This window comes from Petromyzon marinus, chromosome 65 (genome assembly GCF_048934315.1).
Source record: "Petromyzon marinus isolate PM22_M1 ecotype Great Lakes invasive population chromosome 65, UKy_Petmar_22M1.pri1.0, whole genome shotgun sequence".
NCBI lineage: Eukaryota > Metazoa > Chordata > Hyperoartia > Petromyzontiformes > Petromyzontidae > Petromyzon > Petromyzon marinus.
In genome coordinates this window covers 8,417,233-8,434,839 of record NC_133731.1, presented here as the reverse complement: position 1 = coordinate 8,434,839, position 17,607 = coordinate 8,417,233, and the positions used below count along the sequence as shown (strand labels likewise).

Here is a 17,607-nt window from a genome sequence, read left to right as displayed (position 1 = left end):
GTCATCATCACCACCATCATCATCGGGCCATGTCATCATCATCACCATCATCATCGGGCCACGTCATCATCACCATCATCGGGCCACGTTATCATCATCATCATCGGGCCACATCACGGTGGTGGATCACGGGGTAATCGTCGCCGTTAGTGAGAGCACCCAACCAGGCCTGCGCGCCATTCACAGCGCTAATCCGGTTTAATGCGCCGGCAAATCGCTTATCCAAACAAGAGACTGGAATGGATGCCGATAGACATTGCGCTGGTAATGACACAAGCCCATGGGCTGCACGGAAGTCTCGCGGCCTCTTATCTGTTGGTATTGAGCTGATCCGGCCCGTGCCTTCCAATAAACTCCAGTCCAGGTTCCAGCATCACGACCCACCCGGGCATTAAAGTCACCCAACATGATGACTCTATCCCGAGGGGCCACAAGCCAGCACCTGCGACAGGAGGTCATAGAACGGCGTCCGACTCATCGGCCTTGCCTCCATCCCTCCGTTGATGTTCATCTTCGGTGGGGGGCTGCCGTTGTTATTGAGCCGATCTTATAAATCGTATTTTATATTTATTTAGCGCTGTTATCCAAGGTGCTTTGCAAGGGTTATGAGTGGTACAACTAGGGTAGCTAAAAGTGATGCGGTGAATAGGGATGGGGTATGGGGAGGGAAGTTAGTGGGTATAGGAATTCAGGGGATACCTAGGGATGGAGGGAAGGAATTGGCCTGGAGAAAAGAGGTGGGTCGATCTGACCCATGCCCTGCCGATCACTCCGGCCCAGGTGCCAGCGTCACGACCCAGACTCCTCCAATCGCGAGTGGTCACTTTCGCCATCAGTTTTGAGACGGCAGGTCGTACAATCCGCCACGCCTGCATCAGTGTCACGCGTACGTACCTACGTATGTACGGTGAACTTCTTTCGCACCGTACGTAGCCAACTGTGCGGGTGAAGGGCAAACAAAATAAACACAAGAAGCAGTTCTGAAAAAAATAGTTTGTCAGTCTAGATTATTTAAAAGTGCATAGCTCCCTGTAGTTTCCTAATATCGGAAGGAAGAACGTTCCAGACGGCCGCACGTCTGAGTGCTGTGCGATGCGGAGACAGTCTTTGTTCGATGGTTAGCCACTCACCCACTCATTCACTCACCCACTCATTCACTCACCCACTCACCCACTCAATCACTCAACCACTCACCCACTCATCCAATCGCCCACCCACTCACTGACCCACCCACTCACTCACTGACCCCCACATGTTTGTATGTATGTTGAACTTCCTTCGTACCGTCCTTAGACAACTGTGATAATCGGAGGTGGGAGGGGAAAGACAACAAACTAAACACAATAAGCAGTTCTAAAGAAATTAGTTTGTCCATCTAGATGATGATTTAAAAGTGCGTAGGTCCCAGTGGCTTCCGAATATTGTAAGGAAGAGCGTTCCAGACGGCCGCAGGAGCGCATCTGAAAGTGCCACGTGATGCGGTGACCACCGTCTTTGTTTCGATGGCTCGACAAAAGCCGCCACTGCTAAGATGAGCAAAGTTTGTGTGATGGTGGTTTATAGGTCCTTGACGAGATGAGCGAGGTATTGTGGTTCATTTAATCCTGCACACCTGTGCAACAGATATCAGAGGTGGGGATCGAACCCTCGACCCTCCTGTATACCAGGCGAGGTAGTTAACATCTCCTAGTCACCTTCGTTGAGCTATCGCTCGCCGCTAATGTTAGCGGTAGCCAAGAATCCAACTTTGGTCGACGGTTTTATGGCGCAGTGTGCCAAGCACTGCGACTCCACTCCCACCAACTTTTTATCTTTTAATTCCCTGGAATTTAGCCAAAGTACGGGAACAGATTTAATGTTTTTTTGTGCCATCACTGGTGATGAGGCTGAGACCATCAATTCACTGCACTTGAGAACGCAGTTTAATTACTGTGCGAGTCTACGGGTCTCGGTGTGAGTCAGTGGGTCTCTACGCGAGTCTGGATCCCCTAATGTGAGTCTATGGGTCCCTGTGTTGGGCTATCGGTCTCTGTGAGCCTATGGGTATCGGTGTGAGGAGTCTATGGATTTATGTGCGGTGAGTCTATGGGTTTACGTGTGGTGAGTCTATGGGTCTCTATATTAATCTGTGGGTCCTCTATGTCAGACGTTGGTGGCCAGGCCGAGACCCATCAACCGCAGCACGCTTGTAGAACCCGGGGCGGCTGACACCCGGATTGGAACCCGGCGTGGTCGGCCTCGCGTGCTCACAGCGTCTGCGGCCCCTCTCCCGTCGCCGTGACATTTGTTTAAACCGCATCGCGCGGAGCCACGGCGGGGAGGCAACTGTTTACACGCCGGGTGAACGACGTCGGCACGGGCGCCGGGAAGGTTTCCAAAAAACTCTGCGTGGGAAGCGACATTTGTAGAACGAGCATGGAGAGAGAGGGGGGGGAGGGGGGGGGGGGTGCCGCGGAACGCCCCGGTCCACTTGGCCACGCGGCGCTGTGCTGGACGGGATCCCGACCCTGCCCACGCCGCTTCGCCGAGCCGGTGCTGCTGCCCCTACTAGGGTGGGTGGGTGGGGGGGGGGGGGGGGTGGGTGGGGGGGGGGTCACTGCCTCCTCCTTCCTGCTGCTCCCCTCTGCTTGCACTCAGCACATCCTCCTACCCCTCATCCTCCTCATCCACCACCTCATCCACCACCTCATCCACCACCTCATCCTTCTCATCATCCTCCTGCTCCATCTCGTCCATCTCATCATCCTCCACATCCTCCACCTCCTCCTCATGTCTGCTCTACCTTCCGGCTGCTTTCTCTTCTCTCACTCAGCTTCCGGGCCTATCAGCTCCATGACTCATGGAGTTACACAGAGACTCATAGACTACTCGCACAGAGACACGTGGTGTTGGTGGTTAGGGTGGTGTTGGTAGTGTTGGTGGTTAGGGTGGTGTTGGTAGTGTTGGTGGTTAGGGTGGTGTTGGTAGTGTTGGTGGTTGGGGTGGTGTTGGTAGTGTTGGTGGTTGGGGTGGTGTTGGTAGTGTTGGTGGTTAGGGTGGTGTTGGTAGTGTTGGTGGTTAGGGTGGTGTTGGTAGTGTTGGTGGTTAGGGTGGTGTTGGTAGTGTTGGTAGTTGGGGTGGTGGTGGTGTTGGTAGTGTTGGTGGTTAGGCTAGTGTTGGTGGTTAGGGTGGTGTTGGTAGTGTTGGTGGTTGGGGTGGTGTTGGTAGTGTTGGTGGTTGGGGTGGTGTTGGTGGTGTTGGTGGTTGGGGTGGTGGTGGTGGTGGCGGTGGTGGTGGTGGTGCCGCCATCTTCCATCCCACCCTGGGGTGCAGTCTCCATCCCCTCGTTCCCCCGCCCCGTGCCTCTCGCCCATCACGTGCTCGTGAAGAAGGGCCATCTTATTGTTGTTTACAACAGTTGTGAGTCTTCGTGAATGCCGTGATGATGATGTGTGGCAATGTGTGTGTGGCACGGTGATAATGATGATGTGTGTGTGGCACTGTCAAATGATGTGTGTGTGTGTGTGTGGCACTGTCAAATGATGTGTGTGTGTGTGGCACTGTCAAATGATGTGCGTGTGGCGCCACGTGTGTGTGGTGCTGTGATGACGACGATGTTCTGCGTGCGTTGTGGTCAGGTATCCGAATCGTCGCTAACTGAGTCGTCACTAAACGAGTCGTCGCTACGTCGCTAAACGAGTCGTCGCTAACTGAGTCGTCACTAAACGAGTCGTCGCTACGTCGCTAAGCGAGTCGTCGCTAAGCGAGTCGTCGCTAAGCGAGTCGTCGCTAAGCGAGTCGTCGCTCACCGAGTCGTCGCTCACCGAGTCGTCGCTAAACGAGTCGTCGCTAAACGAGTCGTCGCTAACGCTGCGTTCAATTTTTCGTTCTCCCCCTCCGACCCCTCCAGCTTTTAACGGAATCCTGCGGTGGACACGGCCACCGTGTACCCATGGTAGGGCCCACTCCGTGTGCCACTCACCGCTAACTCGGTGTGCCACTCCAACACCCCTCTGTGCCACTCACAGCTAACTCGGTGTACCACTCCAACACCCCTCTGTGCCACTCACCGCTAACTCCGTGTGTCACTCCAACACCCCTCTGTGCCACTCACAGCTAACTCGGTGTGCCACTCCAACACCCCTCTGTGCCACTCACAGCTAACTCCGTGTGCCACTCCAACACCCCTCTGTGCCACTCACCGCTAATTCCGTGTGTCACTCCAACACCCCTCTGTGCCACTCACAGCTAACTCCGTGTGTCACTCCAACACCCCTCTGTGCCACTCACCGCTAACTCCGTGTGCCACTCCAGCGCCCTCGCTGTGCCACTCACAGCTAACTCCGTGTGTCACTCCAACACCCCTCTGTGCCACTCACAGCTAACTCCGTGTGCCACTCCAACACCCCTCTGTGCCACTCACCGCTAACTCCGTGTGCCACTCCAACGGCCTCGCTGTGCCATTCACAGCTAACTCCGTGTGTCACTCCAACGGCCTCGCTGTGCCACTCACAGCTAACTCCGTGTGTCACTCCAACGGCCCTCTGTGCCACTCACAGCTAACTCCGTGTGCCACTCCAACACCCCTCTGTGCCACTCACAGCTAACTCCGTGTGTCACTCCAACGGCCCTCTGTGCCACTCACAGCTAACTCCGTGTGCCACTCCAACGTTGTCTCTGTGTCACTCACAACTCAGTCTGTGTGTTATACACAACCGGCTGCCTCTGTGTCACTCAGAACATCTCTCTGTGTCACTCAAAAATGATCATTTTGTTTGTCACAAAGAAAAGGCTGTGTGTCACTCAAATTTTTCCCCTCTGTGAACCGTGTCTCTGTGTGTCACACAACAGGCCGTCTGTCTGTGTGTGTCTCTCAGAAACCAACTTTTACGCGTCTCTTCAAACCTGACGTGTGCCTGTGTGCGTGTGCGTGTCACCACCGTGTGTCACTCGGAAGAAAATGTGTGCCACGTCAGTGTCCTGTGGGCTCGTCAAGTGGGGAGTTTTTTTTCCCAGCGTGCCAGCGCTTACACTCGGCACCCTGCGCGGACGATCATCGTCACCAAACCAACAGCCGCTCAATACAAACTAAACTCCATAATGCGGCTTTTTTTGGGTTAGATCACGTAAATATATAAATGTGTCGTTAAACCCGCCACCACCCGACACAGCCAACTAGTAAGGGATGTCACGTAAACAGAACGTGGCCAATTCGTCGCTAGTACAGCACACCGGTGTGTTGGAGAGCCAAGCCACAACATTTACAATCTGAGTACTGTGACGTTTCGCCAGTAATTACAACCGGCTTCATCAGGCGACAGCCACATTTGTGGAGAAGTCCTCCACCTGTTTGGTTCCTTAAAGAGACACCAGGAGGAGGAACCACAGACGAAGAGTGGGAAGGCAGCAACAGCCACACGATGAGGCCACACGACCAACAATAGCCCCCTAAGCTCTGCAGTCCTCTGCATAGTAAGATATTTTCCAGGACGGTTTATAAGCGCGGGAGGAGGCCGCACTCCATCCCATGGAGACGGAACTGATGGAGATGTGCCCTCGCTCCGCTGTACCGCCTGCTCCTGGCGGAGCCAGGGGGTACGGCTCCCTCTCGACGCTCACCCACCCAGGGGTTAGGGAGTTCCGCAGCCCATCCGCGAGCGATCCGCCAAACCCGCTCTGCTGCTGCTCACGCTTCCTCCACGGCGCCGCTGGATTGCCGCAGGCAGCCACGTGCAGTGGCGTGGCCGTCGGCACCACGGTGTTATCGGGTTAGGAGGATGCAGTCGTCTGCCGCTCGGTATTGGCACGGTTCATCCAATCCCTTGGCAAACTCTTCACGTGCCGGGCCAGTCGGCGTGAAATCAAATATGTATTATTATTATTTTATATTTCTAGAGCGCCTCAGCCGAAGGCGTTCAAACAGCGGCCACAACAACGGAGCGGCGGCGCGAGGGACGTTGGACGAGTGACCGTCAGCTGAACTCGTTTTTATTTTAACAGACGTAACTCCCCCGTACCGAACTGCAATGTCGCTCTGCTGCAGAAGCGACCCTGGCCATCGCAAATGCTCTCACGTGGAAATGTATAGCGGCAACCAAAACATCTGAACGCGCGGTGACGTTGATTCCTAATGTGGAGGGGAAAAGTCGGAGGACCCGGAGAAAAATCCACGCGACCACGGGGAGACAGACAGAGAGAGACGCAGACTTTGAAGATGCGTCTGTACGTTGAACTTCTTTTGCACCCTACGTGGCCAACCGTGTTAGTCGGTGGCTCGGGGGGAAGGGCAACAAACGAAACACAAAAAGCAGTTCTAAAAAAATGAGTCTTCCATCGAGATGATTTAAAAGTGCGTAGCTCCAGTGGCGTCCTACAATTGAACAGGCTGACCTCCTCCATACCTGGCGAGAGAGGTAACATCGCCTAGGCACCACGGTGCCCCTCTCGGTTGGGATTGCACGGACGCAGCAGCAGCAGCAGGAGCTGCAGCAGCAGCAGCAGCTGACGGGGCCCTCCTGACACAGAGAGCTGCGAGTCTCGAGCGAGGCCTTGCCTGGGGAGAGTCGCCGCGTTATTCACTCGGGGACATCGGCGCCGGCGTTCCCCCGATGAGCTCCTCCCGCGGGAGTCGTTGCGCGGGGCTGCACCACGGACAAACTCCCCCCCCCCCCCCCCCTCTGAGCCACCGCTGCCACCGCTGTCAAAAATAATTCCGTCGAATGAAATAAAACGGCGGCAGCAGCAACAGCAGCAGCAGCGCCGATAGGAGCCCGACCGGCATCCTCGTTGTTAACGACGGCAAGGGCAGCGCTCCTCCGACACGGCAGGGCAGTTAGACGGCGAGCAAACCTCCTCCGTGCTCCCCCCTGCCCCCCCCCCTCCGTGCTCCCCCCCCTCCGTGCTCCCCCCCTCCCTCTGTGCTCCCCCCCCGCTCCGTGCTCCCCCCCTCCGTGCTCCCCCCCCCGTGCTCCCCCCTGCCCCCCCCCCCTCCCCGCCGCGTAGTGCGCAGTGAGGAGGCTGAGTCACGTGAGCCGGCATCATCGTTGCTCGCCTCGCTCCACGTCGCGTTCCGACAGTCCATGCGTGCGTCTGTGCGTGTGAGTGCGTGTGCCTGTGAGTGCGTGCGTCTGTGAGTGCGTGCGTGTCTGTGCGTGTGTATGCCTGTGAGTGCGTGCGCCTGTGAGTGTGTATGCCTGTGCGTGCGTGTGCCTGTGTGTGTGTGTATGCCTGTGTGTGTGTGTGCCTGTGAGTGCGTCTGTGCATAGCGAGCGGTCATAGTCAGCGAGGGAGGAGCCGCCCCGGCGAGCATTTGAGTGTTTCCAGCTCTCGCTCTCTCTCCCTGCCTCTCGCTCTCTCTCCCTGCCTCTCTCTCTCCCCTGCCTCTCTCTCTCTCTCCCTGCCTCTCTCTCCCTGCCTCTCTCTCTCCCTGCCTCTCGCTCTCTCTCTCCCTGCCTCTCTCTCCCTGCCTCTCTCCCTGCCTCTCTCCCCCTGCCTCTCTCTCGCTCTCTCCCTGCCTCTCTCCCTGCCTCTCTCCCCCTGCCTCTCTCTCGCTCTCCCCCTGCCTCTCTCTCTCCCTGCCTCTCTCCCTGCCTCTCTCTCCCCCTGCCTCTCTCTCCCCCTGCCTCTCTCTCCCCCTGCCTCTCTCTCCCCCTGCCTCTCTCTCTCCCTGCCTCTCTCTCTCCCTGCCTCTCTCTCCCCCTGCCTCTCTCTCTCCCTGCCTCTCTCTCTCCCCCTGCCTCTCTCTCTCCCCCTGCCTCTCTCTCTCCCCCTGCCTCTCTCTCCCCCTGCCTCTCTCTCTCCCTCCCTCTCTCTCTCCCCCTGCCTCTCTCTCTCCCTGCCTCTCTCCCTCCCTCTCGCTCTCCGCAAAATTGACAATTTCAAAGCGGCGTAGCGGTCGAGGTTAGCCGGAGCCCTCGCGCGGTAGCGATGGAGCGGCTTATCGAGGTACGATGGCCGCTCTGGACGGGCGCCTGCGGTGGCATCGCTGTGGCCGATGAACGCTGCCGTCAGTCCGAAGCCTCCCGCTGTCGGCCCGCGGCCTCCCTCGCTTTCTCGAATTCCTTCCGTTCCTTGAGCGAGTCCGTGGGTCTCTGTGTGAGTCTGTGGGTCTCTGTGTGAGTCTACGGGTCTCTGTGTGAGTCTACGGGTCTCTGTGTGAGTCTACGGGTCTCTGTGTGAGTCTGTGAGTCCCTGTGTGAGTCTGTGGGTCCCTGTGTGAGTCTGTGGGTCCCTGTGTGAGTCTACGGGTCTCTGTGTGAGTCTGTGGGTCCCTGTGTGAGTCTGTGGGTCCCTGCGTGAGTCTGCAGGTCTCTGCGTGAGTCTGTGAGTCCCTGCATGAGTCTGCAGGTCTCTGTGTGAGCCTATGGGTCTCTGTGTGAGTCTGTGAGTCCCTGTGTGAGTCTGTGGGTCCCTGTGTGAGTCTGTGGGTCCCTGTGTGAGTCTGTGGGTCCCTGTGTGAGTCTGCAGGGACTCTGTGTGAGTCTGCAGGTCTCTGTGTGAGTCCCTGCATGAGTCTGCAGGTCTCTGCGTGAGTCTGTGAGTCCCTGTGCAGTCTGTTGCTGTTGGCCAGTGTAATGTACCGGTAGGTTGCGTAACAAGCTTGCGTGCCTGCGTGGCTGGGGTGGTAACAACAACCGCTCGCTGGGGCCTGCGGATGGTCAACGCAACCCCCCGGCTAAACAATGCATGGCCACAGCTCCCACATGCAGGCCGGCGGAGTCACGGTGTTCAGGGCGGGGCGGGGGGGGGTCCCGGTGTTTGGGGCGGGGGGGGGGGTCCCGGTGTTTGGGGCGGGGGGGGGGGGTCCCGGTGTTTGGGGCGGGGGGGGTGCCGGTGTTCAGGGCTGGGTGGGGGGGGGGGGGGCGATCTCGGTGTTTGGGGGGGGGTCCCGGTGTTCAGGGCGGGGCGGGGGGGGGGGGTTCGGTGTTTAGGGGTGGGGGGGGGAGAGCACCTGGCAGCAGGATGGTGTTCAAGGTGTTGGCGTTGATGAGGATGTTGAGGATGTTCACGACGTTGACGATGACGATGTTGACGGTGATGATTTTGACGGTGTTGACGACGATGATGATGATGATGTTGACGATGGTGTTGACGACGATGATGATGATGTTGACGACATTGACGACGTTGACGATGATGGCGTGATGTTTACATTGCCAATATTGGCAATGACGGTGTTGTTGATGATGATGTTGACAATGACTGTTGATAATGATGTGTTGGTGACAATGGTGGCGATGGTGGCGATGGTGGCGGTGTCGTGCAGGATGGATCGTCTCGGCGTACCGAGACGATGTACTTCGAGGACGGGCAGCGGAAGATCGACTACATCCTCGCTTACGAAGACTACGTGGGGAAGGAGGCCGAGAAGAAAGAGGTGAGCGGGGGGGGGGGGGCGCAGGGGGCCCTTGGGGAGGTGGGCGGGGGCATCGATCCTTCCGAGCCGTCCGCGACGAGCGAGCGAGCGCCGGTACGGAACGACGTCGCTGGCCCAGAACCGCCACGCGTTCCGTCGTGACTAAGGCCGTCGCTGGTTCCTGAAGAACTGCCGCATGTCCGCTTCCCTCCGGGCGTCGGTCGGCATCAACGTGACGCTTGGGAGACGTTGACGACCTCGCCCGCTATACAGGAGGTCGTGGGTTCGATCCCGACCCTGACGACGCCCTCTGGAGTTTGTGTGTCTCTCTCTCTCCCTGCCGTCGCGAGGAATTTTTCTCCGCTTAGATTATTTGGCTGCTGCTGTAAATGTCCACGTAAGAATCCACCGCGTTGAGCTCTCATTTGTGATCGGCCGGCCGCTTCTAGAAAGAGCTCCGTAGCTCAGTGGGGCCTTGCCTGGTAAAATAAAAAACAGTTTACAGTTCGGTTAAGACCATCGGCGGGTCCTTAATAGTTACTGCGTTGCCGGATCCCCCGGGGTCTCCGGTCCGCGTCGACACGTGACGCGCCTGAGCGACCGCGACCGGACCGACGGGCGACAGCGGTAGGCGGCCGCGGTGCGCTGATGAGTCTCGGCGAGGTTGAAGCCCGGCGCCGCGGTGCACGATGAGGGGGAGCGACCCGGTCAGTAGAACGGCCGGGCGTAGAATTGGCGGCGTCCGCTCGGCGTGAGTCATCGGCGGCGACTGCAGCAGCAGCAGCAGCAGATGGTGGCAGCCGGATGTGATGACGTCACCCAAGGCAGGGCGAGCTTTCGGAATGTGAACAATGAATGGTGCTTGTTGTGTGTGCGTCAGTGTCTGTTTTGTGTCTCTGTGTGTGTATCTCTGTGTGTGTGTGTATCTCTGTGTGTGTGTGTCTCTGTGTGTGTGTGTCTCTGTGTGTGTGTGTCTCTGTGTGTGTGTATCTCTGTGTGATAGTGTAGCGGTTAGCGCGCTGCGCTATGAACCCGGCGACACGGGTTCGATTCCCGCTCATGGCCAACACCAGTGACGATTATCTGAACCGGTCCCGGGCCTCCGCTAGGTCGACTCAGCCTCAAATGAGTACCTGGTGCGGTGTGTAAACATTGCCACTAGGGAGACAAAGGCGGTCGGGCGTGGTGCTGGCCACCCACCCCCTGGTGTACCGTTACCGGCCTTCATAGGTGCTCGCCTACAGCACTTGTCCCTACAGTCTGTTAAGGCTATATGGGGGATCTTTATCTTTGTATCTCTGTGTGTGTGTATCTGTGTGTGTGTCTCTGTGTGTGTGTATCTCTGTGTGTGTGTGTCTCTGTATCTGTGTGTGTCTCTTTGTGTGTGTCTGTGGGGAGCGGTGGTGTAGTGGTTAGCGCGCTGCGCTATGAACCTAGCGACCCAGGTTCGATTCCCGCTCACGGCCAACACCAGTGACGATTATTTGAACCGGTCCTGGGCCTCCCCTAGGTCGACTCGACCTCAAATGCGTACCTGGTGCGATGTATAAACATCGCCACTAGAGAGACAAAGGCGGTCGGGCGTGGTGCTGGCCACCCACACCCCTACGTGTGCCACAGTGCAGGACTTAATGGTGCTCGCTAACCGCACTTGCCCCAACAGTCTTTTGAGGCTGTACGGGGGATATTTGTCTTTGTGTGTGTTTGTGCGTGTGTGTGCGTGTCGGGCGTGGTGCTGGCCACCCACACCCCTACGTGTGCCACAGTGCAGGACTTCATCGGTGCTGCTGCGCTTGCCCCAACAGTCTGTTGAGGCTACACAGAGGGGATCTTTGTGTTAGTGTATGCTGTGTGTGCGTGTGCTGTGCTGTGTGTGCGTGTGCTGTGTGTGTGTGTGCTGTGCGTGTGCTGTGTATGTTTGTATTGGTGCGTGTGCTGTGCTTGTTTGTGTTGGTGCGTGTGCTGTGTATGTTTGTGTGTGCTGTGTTTGTGTGCGTGTGCTGTGTATTTTTGTGTGTGCGCTGTGTATCTTTGTGTGTGCGTGTGCTTTGTATGTTTGTATGTGTGCGTGTGCTGTGTTTGTGTACGTGTGCTGTGTATGTTTGTGTTGGTGCGTGTGCTGTGTTTGTGTGCGTGTGCTGTGTTTGTGTTGGTGCGTGTGCTGTGTATGTTTGTGTGTGCGTGTACGCTGAACTTCTTTCGCACCGTACGTAGCCAACCGTGCTTATCGGAGGTGTGGGGGTACGGCGATGAACTGAGCGGCGGGGAGGGAGAGATGTGCGGACGACCGCGACTGGCCGCTGTGTTTCTTACAACAAACATCTACGGAAATACAAAATCTATGAATAATCATCTGCTCAAAGTGTTAACTTCCAGACAGGAAGCGCCCCTCCCATCACTGCCGCTACCCCTCCCTGTACCCCCCCACACTTCCTGCGCCTCCCACACCCCCAAACAAAGACAAAGGTCCCCCGTGTAGCCTTAACAGACTTTTGGGGGCAAGTGCCGTTCGTAGCGAGTAGTGACACCTACATAGGCCAGCGCTGTGGCACACAAGGGGATGGGTGGCCAGCAGTGGCGATGCTTGCCACACGCCGCACCGGGTACCCATCGGAGGCCGAGTCGACCTATGGGAGGCCAAGGACCGGCTCGGATAATTGTCACGAGTGTTGGCCGTGAGCAGGAATCGAACTCTGGTCACCGTTGTGACATAGACGCACACGCGCAGGCAGAGCGCACGCACAGCACAAACACAAACGCACGCAGAAGCACCAACACACCGCACACACCCACGAGCACGAACACACAGGAAACGCACCGGCACACACACACGCACACACACACCAACACGCACACAACACACCAACACGCGGGCAGCTGCTCGTGCCATCTGCTGTGACCCCACCACGCCCACTGAGGGCGTTATCAGCCGTGGCCACTGTCACTCGGGCTGACCGCACGATCGCCAAGACGGCTTGGGGGGGATTCCGGCATTGCCGCTTCGCTCGCCGCCAGGGATACAGGCCCGAGGTGCTCGTCAAGGGCAAATGACGTTGTATGAAAAGTAATAATAATAATAATGTGTGTGTGTGTACCCTTTCTGGCAATGCAACATGAGTTGAAGCTTTCGTGACTGCAAGGATCCATACTCTTTGGGTCTATTCGGTAAAGCCACGTAAAAGTATAAAACAACCAAAAATAAAAATAAAAAAACGTCGTGAATTTTTTGTTGTTGTTTTATACTTTTACGTGACTTTACCGAATAGAACAAAAAGAGTATAATACAACATGAGTTGTGTTGAGACGCTCAAACGCCAAACAGAAACCTTTTTGCAAGGAATCAAGAACCACCACACCGAGTGCTTGTGCCGGACATGCAAACACAACATGGCTCTCGTGATGCGAGCATCGTCGTTGAAACTGATTGGCCTACACCGGGGACAGCCGCCTCCGTCGGGGCCCGGTCTCACCAGCAGTGTCAGGCCAGGGAACACCGCCGCAGGTGAACAGTACCAGGGCAATGCCACTCTCAGCGAATTTGTAGCTTGGGGTGAGCAGCCATCGTGGGATACATTTTTTGCCGGCATCAAAGTATGTTTGAACATCGTTCACACGTCCCGTTTTATTTAAGAAAGGGTAAAACCTATTGTTATTGTTCATACTTTTAGATAATTGTGTTGTTAACCCGCCACCACCCGACACAGGCTATTAGTCAGTTTTTGTCACGTAATCAATGCGTGCCAATTCGTTACTACTTCACGCATTGAGAGTAGCGTGATGTAACCCATAGAACCGGTGTTGTGGATAATATCGGTCCTCGAAAGCCTCCATGTTCAATGGGAGCCGTTCACTCCCTCGCCTGGTATGCAGGAGGTCGTGGCTGCGATCCCGATGCTGACCCCTGAATATTTGGAGTTTGCGTGTCTCTCTCTCTCTCCCCGTGGACACTGCGTGGATTTCTCTCCGGGTCCTTCGGTTTTCCCCTCCACATTTAGTAAATGGCTGTTGCGATACATTTCCCGGTGGTGGCGGTGAAGATAAGCCGCTACCATTTGTGATGGCCAGGTCGCTTCTGAAACCGAGAGCTACATTTGCTCAGTGGGCCTTACCTGGTAAAATGGAAAAAAATTGTTTCGTAGTTTAAAACAGTTGGATATATTTTGCTCGCTCTCTTGGTGACATAGATGTTGGCTGTTTTTGTCAACCAACTTCATCTGTAAGCAGCTGGTGGCGACGGTGATGGTCACAAAGATGACGATGCAACACTCAGTAGGGCTTTTGTGACCAATGGTATCCAAAATAGAGGTTTTTCTTTCTGGGTTTGATCTCGTAAATATAAATGCGTCCGTTAAACCCGCAACACCAACACCTGGCACACGGCCAATCGGCAAAGGTTCGTTACGTAAACAGAACGTGCCTATTGGTTACTGGTGCAGCGCTAACCGGTTGCGTGTTGGAGAGTAAACCCACTACAACGTTTACCGTGACGTTTCGCCGGTAATTGCAGCAGCAGCAGCAACAACAACAACCAGCATAAACAGGCGACAACCAGAATTGTTGAGAAATCCTCCCCCTGCTCCGTGCTTGAATACGTCGCAAACCCCTCACTCACTGGCCTTGTCTGTGTGGTGGCGGGTTGAACGACACATTTCTATTGACGCGATCGAGCCCGACTAAAAAAAAAAAACCTCTCTTGTGAAGAGGACGACGACCTCCCACTGCCTCCCGACCCCCTCTCTTCCAGGATCGTCGCAAAACCTTTGAGCTGAACCTGCAGAAGAAGTACGGCCTCCTCCTTGAGACGGTGGACAAAAGTGTACGTGAGCCCTTTAAACAAACATCTCTCTCTCTGTCTCTCTAAATAATAATATCGTTGTTATTTAGTGATAATTATTACCACACTGATGAACTCGCACGGAGAGACTCGTAGAGTCGCGCAGAGACCCAGTGACTCACGCAGAGGCCCATAGACTCGCACAGAGACCCATAGACTCACACAGAGACCCATAGATTAACGCAGAGACCCTTTGACTCACGCAGAGACCCATAGACTCACACAGAGACCCATACACTCACAGAGACCCATATACTCACACAGAGACCCATAGACTCCCACAGAGACCCATAGACTCCCACAGAGGCCCATAGACTCACGCAGAGACCCATAGACTCACATAGACACCCATAGACTCACACGGATACCCACAGACTCACACGGATACCCACAGACTCACACGGATACCCACAGACTCACACAGAGACCCACAGACTCACACAGAGACGCACAGACTCACACAGAGACCCACAGACTCACACAGAGACCCATAGACTCACACAGACCCATAGACTCACACAGACCCACAGACTCACACAGAGACCCATAGACTCACGCAGAGACCCATAGTTTGTCCTTACCCCGCACCTCTGATTAACATGGTTGGCTACGTGCGGTGCGAAAGAAGTTCAACATGCATAGATCTGCCCTGTGAGCCTCATCCCAGCACCACCACCGTCACCACCGCCGTGTTTCCTCTCCGCCCCTTGAGTGCTTTCCCTCCACCCCGTGAGTGTATCTCGCCACGACCACAAAGTGCTCACCGCATGGCCACTCTCTTCCGTTCCGTGTCGGAAATGTAGAGACCGCAGGGTGACGCTTTAACCCCGGCGAGAGTAACGACGTCACGGCGTGGCCGTGCAGCGCGTGTGATTGTACGCGTGTGGTTGTGTGGGTCGTCGTCACAGTCGGCGACGGACGGCAAGACCTACTTCGTGAAGGTGCACGCTCCCTTTGAAGTGCTCTGCACCTTCGCCGAGAAGCTTCACATCAAGGTGAGCGGGGCAGGGACACCCCCAGGTGGTGAGCGAGGCAGGGACACCCCCAGGTGGTGAGTGAGGCAGGGACACCCCCAGTGAGGCAGGGACACCCCCAGGTGGTGAGCGGGGCAGGGACACCCCCAGGTGGTGAGCGGGGCAGGGACACCCCCAGGTGGTGAGTGAGGCAGGGACACCCCCAGGTGATGAGTGAGGCAGGGACACCCCCAGGTGGTGAGTGAGGCAGGGACACCCCCAGGTGGTGAGTGAGGCAGGGACACCCCCAGGTGGTGAGTGAGGCAGGGACACCCCCAGGTGGTGAGTGAGGCAGGGACACCCCCAGGTGGTGAGTGAGGCAGGGACACCCCCAGGTGGTGAGTGAGGCAGGGACACCCCCAGGTGGTGAGTGAGGCAGGGACACCCCCAGTGAGGCAGGGACACCCCCAGGTGGTGAGTGAGGCAGGGACACCCCCAGGTGGTGAGTGAGGCAGGGACACCCCCAGGTGGTGAGTGAGGCAGGGACACCCCCAGTGAGGCAGGGACACCCCCAGGTGGTGAGTGAGGCAGGGAAACCCCCAGGTGGTGACAGAGGCAGGGACACCCCCAGGTGGTGACAGAGGCAGGGACACCCCCAGGTGGTGACAGAGGCAGGGACACCCCCAGGTGGTGAGTGAGGCAGGGACACCCCCAGGTGGTGAGTGAGGCAGGGACACCCCCAGGTGTTGAGTGAGGCAGGGACACCCCCAGTGAGGTAGGGACACCCCCAGGTGGTGAGTGAGGCAGGGACACCCCCAGGTGGTGACAGAGGCAGGGACACCCCCAGTGAGGCAGGGACACCCCCAGGTGGTGAGTGAGGCAGGGACACCCCCAGGTGGTGAGTGAGGCAGGGACACCCCCAGGTGGTGAGTGAGGCAGGGACACCCCCAGGTGGTGAGTGGGGCAGGGACACCCCCAGTGAGGCAGGGACACCCCCAGGTGGTGAGTGAGGCAGGGACACCCCCAGGTGGTGAGTGAGGCAGGGACACCCCCAGGTGGTGAGTGAGGCAGGGACACCCCCAGTGAGGCAGGGACACCCCCAGGTGGTGAGTGAGGCAGGGACACCCCCAGGTGGTGAGTGAGACAGGGACACCCCCAGGTGGTGAGTGAGACAGGGACACCCCCAGTGAGACAGGGACACCCCCAGGTGGTGAGTGAGACAGGGACACCCCCAGGTGGTGAGTGAGGCAGGGACACCCCCAGGTGGTGAGTGAGGCAGGGACACCCCCAGGTGGTGAGTGAGGCAGGGACACCCCCAGGTGGTGAGTGAGACAGGGACACCCCCAGTGAGACAGGGACACCCCCAGGTGATGAGTGAGACAGGGACACCCCCAGGTGGTGAGTGAGGCAGGGACACCCCCAGGTGATGAGTGAGACAGGGACACCCCCAGTGAGACAGGGACACCCCCAGGTGGCGAGTGAGGCAGGGACACCCCCAGTGAGACAGGGACACCCCCAGGTGGTGAGTGAGACAGGGACACCCCCAGGTGGTGAGTGAGACAGGGACACCCCCAGTGAGACAGGGACACCCCCAGGTGGCGAGTGAGGCAGGGACACCCCCAGTGAGACAGGGACACCCCCAGGTGGTGAGTGAGACAGGGACACCCCCAGGTGGTGAGTGAGACAGGGACACCCCCAGTGAGACAGGGACACCCCCAGGTGGTGAGTGAGACAGGGACACCCCCAGGTGGTGAGTGAGGCAGGGACACCCCCAGGTGGTGAGTGAGACAGGGACACCCCCAGTGAGACAGGGACACCCCCAGGTGATGAGTGAGGCAGGGACACCCCCAGGTGATGAGTGAGACAGGGACACCCCCAGGTGGTGAGTGAGACAGGGACACCCCCAGTGAGACAGGGACACCCCCAGGTGGTGAGTGGGGCAGGGACACCCCCAGGTGATGAGTGAGACAGGGACACCCCCAGTGAGGCAGGGACACCCCCAGTGAGGCAGGGACACCCCCAGGTGGTGAGTGAGGCAGGGACACCCCCAGTGAGGCAGGGACACCCCCAGGTGGTGAGTGAGGCAGGGACACCCCCAGGTGGTGAGTGAGACAGGGACACCCCCAGGTGCTGAGTGAGGCAGGGACACCCCCAGTGAGGCAGGGACACCCCCAGGTGGTGAGTGAGGCAGGGACACCCCCAGGTGGTGAGTGAGGCAGGGACACCCCCAGGTGGTGAGTGAGACAGGGACTCTCCCAGTGAGGCAGGGACACCCCCAGGTGGTGAGCGCCGCCCCACGCTCGCTCGACGGGGTAGGGACGCGTGTCTGAGGTTGGTCCGCACCTCTGCGTGGCCCCTGGCTCCCTCCTTCCCTCTCCTGCATGACGGTGATGATGATGATGGTTACGACGGCGGCGGTGGTGGTGGTGGTGACGGTGATGATGATCGTGATGACGGTGATGATGATCGTGATGACGGTGATGATG

At 57.5% G+C, this 17,607-nt stretch overlaps 1 protein-coding gene across 4 annotated transcripts in view; it reads left to right on the top strand.

Annotated features, from left to right (window-relative positions):
* The window catches only part of LOC116956437 (anoctamin-5-like), an 84,165-nt gene that overhangs the window by 26,683 nt on the left and 39,875 nt on the right, over window positions 1-17,607 (top strand). For 2 of the 4 annotated variants that reach the window (XM_032978052.2, XM_032978051.2), the window contains exons 3-6: window positions 3,890-3,934; window positions 9,245-9,355; window positions 14,079-14,150; window positions 15,077-15,163. In XM_032978052.2, the coding sequence (XP_032833943.1) occupies window positions 3,890-3,934; window positions 9,245-9,355; window positions 14,079-14,150; window positions 15,077-15,163 (315 nt within the window). Of the gene's footprint in view, window positions 1-3,889; window positions 3,935-7,725; window positions 7,924-9,244; window positions 9,356-14,078; window positions 14,151-15,076; window positions 15,164-17,607 lie in introns of those variants that run through there. The other 2 variants (XM_032978054.2, XM_032978053.2) reach the window with 2 other exon arrangements.